This window comes from Sardina pilchardus, chromosome 23 (assembly GCF_963854185.1).
Source record: "Sardina pilchardus chromosome 23, fSarPil1.1, whole genome shotgun sequence".
NCBI classification, from domain to species: Eukaryota; Metazoa; Chordata; class Actinopteri; order Clupeiformes; family Clupeidae; genus Sardina; species Sardina pilchardus.
The window spans coordinates 25,760,864-25,768,554 of record NC_085016.1 but is presented as its reverse complement, the minus strand read 5'-3'; the positions used below and the strand labels follow the sequence as shown (position 1 = coordinate 25,768,554).

Here is a 7,691-nt window from a genome sequence, read left to right as displayed (position 1 = left end):
GGACCGAGAGAAATAGAGATATTGTCACGCTCACAAGCACACACACACACACACACACACGCACACACACACACACACACACACACTGCTGAGGAAGTGCGCGGGTGAGGGGGGCCCATCTGCTGCAGCCCCAGCCTGCTGGTCCCGGGAGACGGAGAGGAAACGGCCGTGTACAAGAGCGAGAGATGCCCTGAGAAAGAGGGAGATTGATGAAGAGAGAAAGAGATAGATAGAGCGAAAGATGGTGCACGCGTGCAGGAGAAAGAGAGAGAGAGAGAGAGAGGGAGAGAGATAGACGGGGACGGGGTGGTGGCGATCAGGTCATTAACAGAGTGTTCAGCGGGAGGCTGTGCTCGCAAACAACAACAGCTGGTGGCAAAGACTGAAGCGGCCTTCCAGAGATAATCGAATCTCTCATCTGCCTTCACATCCCCACACACACACACACACACATACAGACACACACACACACACTGCTACGCTCCTACCCCAAAACCCCATCCCCCTGAAGCCCTACACACTCTTCCCCACACACCATATCCTCCCTCTGCTTTTCACACGGGCCCACACACACACACACCCCTACTTCAGGCTTGTCTGCAGGAACTTTTGGTTCCTCTGCTCCCCGTCTGTTGCCAAGTTCTTCATTGTTTGTAATTTCTCATTTTCTGCCAATCATTTTATTCTAAATTATACGCTCTTTGTTTATTTTGTCTCTTCACCTCTCTCTCTCTCTTTCTCTACCTTTGTCTCTGTTCCTTTCACTATTCTCATACTCTCTCTCTCTCTCTCTCTCTCTCTCTCTCTCTCTGTTTGTGTGAGTGTGTGGTCTTTTGCCTGTTTGTGTGTTCACTAGCACAATGGTCACCGTGCCACATAGGCTCAATTAAAGACTGCATCATTGTCCCCTTCATCACCACAAAAATGACATTAACCTCTATGGTATTTCTGCAGCCGAGGCCTCATTTGTGGTCAGTCTTGAGAATGCAGAACACAAGTGACAAGTGCTAGATGGTGAATCCATACTGTATGTAGGCCTTCACCATTAACTCTCTCATTACCAGGGATAACTCTGTGAGTGGCTAATAATATTATTACTTTAAGCATCTGTGGGAGAAAACTATTTTATTATTTGATCTATCTATCTATGTTTATTCTACTATTAAGTGATCATGCAAACATTGTATCTTACCCTTGTATGACCAGTTTGTCTCCGTTTTTGTGGCTTTGTACCTATTCCACATATGTGAAGTGGTTGTGAATGTCAGCTTTTAAATGTCAAGCTACCTAATAATCGGAAGTGAGCGAGGGCAAGCAGCCAAATATTAGGATGCTAGGCTTTAGTAGCTATGTTTATGTCCTTGTCTAAATATGGGCAAGGACCCCGTACAGTGGGGAGAACATGTATTTGATACCATGCTAAAGTTGCCTAAAAAGAGGAATATAAAATCATCGTTTGACAATTGATCTTAATGCCTTAATTAAAAAAAATGAGTAAAAATCAAATCGCCAGGGACACTTTTTCCAGTAGGCCTATTAGCCTGTTTGATGCTCAATGAGCTCAATGCAAAACAAACAGGCTAATAGGCCTACTGGAAAAAGCACCATGCCAATCTCTAGCTATGGTGAAGGGTATGTGATGATGTGGGGCTATTTTAATTCCAAAGGCCAAGGGAACTTGATCAGGATGCATAATAGGATCCATGAGATAGCTGGCCTTTAAAAATAAAAACATATAAAAAATCCTCCTGTTCCTATGGGAATTTAACATAGGGGTCAAATACTTCCTTCCCCCTAGCATTTAAGGAAGAACATTTATTTATTTACGATACATTCTTCAATCACAAAGAACACTGGTGTCCTCTTTTTTTAATTAAGGTATTTAAGTCCGAAAATTGAAAAATATGTGTTTTTCTGAATGAAAATACATCAACTATGCCGTGGAAGAAGTATTTTTCGTTGATCACGCAGTACAGCTGTATGTATTTTCATTCAGAAAAACATTTTTTTTTTCAATTTTCGCCAGACTTACACTTTAAGATCAATATGTTCAATGATGATTTAATATTCCTCTTTTTAGGCAACTTTAGCATGGTATCAAATACATGTTCTCCCCATTGTACCTCTTTGTCAGCCCCACTGAGGAGCACTTACCCTATGCGTTGTAAACAACACCTTGATCTGGAAACATGTTGTATGTTTAATAGTCGCAAGATATCTAACAGTATTATAATAATACTTTTTTTATTGTATATTATATTTTATTATATTATATTATATTATTCATCTCTCTCTCTCTCTCTGACTCATTCCCAGGGTTGGCTCTGTGAGCTGTTGCGCTGGAAGGAGAACCCGAGCCCAGAGAACCGGACCCTGTGGGAGAACCTGTGCACCATCCGCCGGTTCCTGATGATGCCGCAGGCCGAGCGCGACGCCACCTACGAGGACGAGTCCCGGCACCACCACGCCGAGCGCGCTCACAGCCTGGCCGCAGAACTACAGGTGAGCAGGACCGACAAGGCGGGCCAAATAGCCATCAGTGAAGATACGATAAGATAAGATAAGAGCAACTTTATTGTTCCAGGATGGACATTTGTCTGGGGTGTACGGTGCCACTTACAGCTGCTTACCATTCTACACCCACTAGTGCGACACAACAAGACACAGTAGGAAACAGACCGATAGATATACATACAGCAAGAATAACAAACAAATAAATACATTATAGACAACATGAGTTAGTACCAAAGTACAGTATATAATATATACAAGTGGGTAAAACACATCTAAACAGTTACAACACATCTAAACTAGTGCAATAAGAGAACAGTGTAGCGAGCCTGATGAAAACGTGAAGGTGAAAATGTCTGAGTGCAAATAAACACACACACACACACACACACACACACACACACACACACACACACACACACACACACACACACACACACACACACACACTCAAAATAGTAGAACAGAACTAATGTTCTATGATTTGGGAACGGAGCGTAAACAGCTCTATCGCCAGTCCACAGAAACCGCACGTGGTGCCTCCTCTTTTTACGTTCTGTTTACCAAACCTGAAGCTCGTGGCTTAGTCAGCGCTTTCCTCCGACCCTTCAACATAATGTGCAGTGCCCACAACTGAATGGTATCGTTCAGTCACATACGCAGTTCAAATGAATCAGCCATGGAGGGCATAACAACTTCTACAATCAGGAAATACAGTGAGCTAATGTGATCAAACAGAGAGATAATAGAGGACAGAGTCTAGTAGGCATCTATGTACACAGGAAGTTGATGATGTGAAAAAGAGAAAGGAAGACCAAAAGGCTAACAAAAGCAATGCTTGTTTTGTTAGCATTTTTAGCAAGTAAAACTGGCATTTTGATTTTGTTGTTTCTGAAAGTTTCTCCTATATATGCATTCAAATGTATGCAGTCTGGATTTCACAGAAAAATGTTGTGCTGTCACCCGTAACATATGCGTCAGAATATTTATTTATTTGAATGGGCTTGAGACATTAAAAAGCACACCTCCATATCTGATTTCTTCAACTTATTTTTGAATGTAAAGAAAACATTCTTAAGTCTGTTCTGCTATGGCTTTGCATTCTCATAGTGGTCTAAGTATTTATTGAATTCAGAGTAAGGATTCAGTCTTCATGTAGGTTGATGTTGGGCTTTAGCGGCTTTTCTGCCACTGTTTAGCAGTACTCCCCCCTCTCTCTCTCTCCCTCTCTTTCTCTCTCTCCTTCCATCCTTCATCTTATTGTTTTTTCCCTCCTTTCTGAAAGTGTTTTTAATAAATAAGCTCAGGGAGGAAGCTGTGGTCTCACCATAAACACATTCCAATGTTGCGCCTCTCTCTCTTTCTTTCTCTCCTTCCCTCATTCTCTCTCTCTTTCTCTCCTTCCCTCACTCTTTCTCTTCTTCTGTCTTTCATTCTCTAACTCTTTCTCTATATATTTTCTCTCCCCATTTTTAAGCACTGTGATGCATAGAGAAATGGAAACAGGCAAAGTAACTAATGGAGCTCTTTAATGGAGACTCATGGCAAAGAGGAGCCAGTGTTAAAAGTGTAGTCTCATGACAGCAGATTGATAACAGGAAGAAATCTGTGTGTGCGTGTATGCAGACTGTGTGCACTTATAAAGTGAATGATTTACTGTAATAGTAGTATAGCTGTTATGCACATAGGATACACACAAACACACACACACACACACGTGCGCGCGCGCACACACACACACACACACACACACACCACAGCCTCTTGGCTCCAGCGAACCACTGAAGACCACACATGTGTCACAGCTGTGACACACACACAGAAACACACACACACACACACACACACACACACACACACACACACACACACACACACACACACACACACACACACACACACACACACACACACACACACACACACACACACACAAGTAAAATGTTTGGGGAAGATGTTATTGTTCCACTCATATATCTGGCTCCCATTTCCACGTGAGTGATGCCCATAATTGAGCTTGCTTATAATGATTTCCCTCACAGCCGTTTAGCACACGCAGGCAGCCCTGTGTTTCCTGGGGCTGGGACATATTCTGCCTTATAGCTGATGAATGAAGAGGATGTCTGTGGTCTATATGTGTGTGTGTGTGTGGGAGGGAGTGCAATGGGACCTCAGTATATCTGTGCTTCAGTGCACACTTAACAACATCTGACATAGTGCTCTCTCTTTTTCTCTCTCTATACATCTCATACACAGAGATACACCCTCTCTCTCTCCCTCTCTCTCTCTCTCACACACACACACACACACACATATATATACACACACACACACACACACACACACTCCAAAACAGACTACAAAGCAAATACAATGCTAATCCTAGAGGCTTACCTCAAATAAATAAAGTATCTGTTAGTGTCTGCGCTGTGGTCCCGTGTGTTTGTTGTGACAGTGCCGTCGCGTGTAAACGCTGGCGAGTGCGAGGGGCACGGGGGGTTGGGACGGGGACAGAGTGGCGAGCCCACACACTTCCTGCCCAGCGCTGCCACGCCAGACACTTTACGGCCCGAGCGCAGCCTTGAGATTATTTGAGCGCTACCCTGTTATTATTGAAGAGAGAGAAAGAATGACTATTATCCTTATATAGATCCTTTAATTTTTACGCACCACAGATTTGAGGCTACGCATGCCAGTTCTTGGGCGTGGGTAACCCCACCCTTGTGCTGTAGCCTGGGGGGACTTCCCTCAGGCTAGACTAAGGGCATGAGAACTCACCTTTTTAACAGAATCTACTGTCTCTGCCACACTTGAGATCAATATTTATTTAGAAATCTTTATGAATGTTCAGTGTGAGTATTTATGGGACAGTATTATGAGACCTTTTTTGAGGATTTTGGTCAATTCCCCTCAGTTGTTTCACTTTGTGTCCTATAATTATTTGACAGCAGTCCCACTCCTAAATGACGCAATAAAGTGCTAATCAATCTCTTTTGTCCTGTTTTTGTCTTTCTCCTGTGGCCATTTCTCATCAGGCACAACATAGGCAGCACATTCAGACTCTGAAGGAACCTCTGCCCATGCACATAGAGCCATCACCCATCATGCTTTCCGAAGAGGCCAGTGTGGTCACTCAGAGGCTCGCTGTGTCCAGCAGAAGTGGCAGCAGCGGCGGCGGCGGCAGCAACGTCATTGGCACCGGGGCGGGCAGCGGAGGAGGAGGGGGTTCCAAGAAGCCGCGTTCGCGCACCAAGATCTCCCTGGAGGCGCTGGTGATCCTGCAGAGCTTCATCCAGGACGTGGGCCTGTACCCGGACCAGGAGGCCATCCACACGCTGGCCGCCCAGCTGGGCCTGCCCAAGAACACCGTGGTCAAGTTCTTCCAGAACCAGCGCTACCACGCGCGCCACCACGGCCGGGCCAAGGAGCCCGCTGGAGACGCCGAGGCGGAGGAGGAGGAGGAGGAAGAGGCGGCGGCCGGGGAGGAGGAAGAGGAGGATGAGGGGGACGAGAGAGAGGGGGAGGAAGAGGAGGCGCCGCTGGAGGGGGACGTTCCACGCGGAGACAGGGACGACATTCACCCCCGCCGCGAGGAGGCGCTCTCGAGCCCGGACGAGCCAGCGAGTGGACGCAACGGAACACTGAGAACGGACGGGAGCAGGACAGGAGTGCGAGGGGAGAGGGGCGTCAGAGGAGAGGAGGAGGAGGAGTTGCAGGAGGAGCCCATGGAGGAGGAGGAGGAGGAGAAGTGCCCCCCTGCTCCTGTGTGTGTGTCACCTGACGTGGTCAGCTCCCCGGACGTAGCCAAACAGCAGAGATAGCAGCGCTCTCACAGGAGGACAGTACACAGAGAGAGAGAGAGATGAAACGGCCCAGCATGCAGCAGCTGTACACACAGAGACTGTCAATCAAACTCACTGGTTGCCATCATCATCGTGCTCCTACAGGGAGCGCTCCTGTGAGCCACCCGAGAGAAAAGAATGGAAAAAACAAGTAAACAAGTGTTGAGCGGCCTATTCATGAGACTGGACTAACTGTGATCAGACATTTTTTCAGCTGCTTGTCTTGTGTCTCCCCTGTTCCCCACTTCCCGCTTATCTTCTCTGATCCTTCATTCCTTCATCATTCCTTCATCCCAGAGTGCAGGAACATGTACCCAGAATCTCACTTAGAACCCTTAGAACACACAGGCCTCCTGTCCATGCATTACTGTCACCTGGCTAATCATCTGTTGTAGTGAGACTGACGGTTGCATACCCCCCCTAGACACCCCACATCTTACACACAGACTGTGTGTTCCACCTGATCATGCCAACACTTTGACTCGCCCCTATTTATTGATATGAGTTATCTCTACAAATGTTTTATTTTTTGGGGTTTGCGTAATGTGTTTTGTTTCTCCGCTTAGTGTCTTCGTGGGAGACTACGGAGGCCATCAGGGGTCATGTGGTGGAAACAAATATTTATGTGAGAATCTGATGAATTAATCATGCAAACCGATATGATGAAACACAGGAACACCCATCGGAACAGCTGATTTATTTCTTGTGGGATAAAGAAAGTACATTTTTGAGACAAGAAATTCTCCTTTGAGCCGGTTAATAAATAGAGGGAAAGGACTAATAAACGATGTGCATGGATTAATAGAGACATGTAAAGGAAGTGGCTATCATACTGTACATGTTGGTATTTTATCATTTCATATTTTTGAAGATTTATGTTCCCTGAAATGTCTCTTTACAGTAGTTTTACAGTACATTACAAGTAGGATTTCATCTGTAAAAGGTCTATGGTGATACAGCAAGTTCAGTCTGCAGGCACAGTTTGTCAATATATACGCACAGTTATCTGGGCTTACAGTTTAATTCATCCATTTCCGTGGTTTATTAGTCTGTTCAATATGTCCACAGATGTATTTATGACACCTGCTGTGCTCCATAGTAGACAAAAGGACAGTGTGTTATTCTACATACAATGGTTCAAATACTATGATGAGGCTTGCACAGGTTCAAATGCCAAATCTCTGTCCCAAAGATAATGACACAGGGTATATTTAAACTACAAAAATCTGATGAATTGAAATTGTGTTTTTGACAATAAACCTAATGATATTAATGAAAGGAACCTAATTTCTGTGCATTGTGATGTGTGATGTCTGGTACAGGCCTGTGCATTGTTGA

General features: G+C 45.1%; 1 protein-coding gene across 1 annotated transcript in view; it reads left to right on the top strand.

Annotated features, from left to right (window-relative positions):
• Positions 1 to 5,975, top strand: part of LOC134071012 (DNA-binding protein SATB2-like) — a gene marked incomplete at its 3' end in the record, with an annotated part of 19,980 nt that extends 14,005 nt beyond the window's left edge. The window contains exons 10-11 of the mRNA XM_062527575.1: positions 2,317 to 2,502; positions 5,547 to 5,975. Coding sequence (XP_062383559.1) covers positions 2,317 to 2,502; positions 5,547 to 5,975 — 615 coding nt within the window. The remainder of the gene's footprint in view (positions 1 to 2,316; positions 2,503 to 5,546) is intronic.
• Positions 5,976 to 7,691: the final 1,716 nt, after the last annotated feature.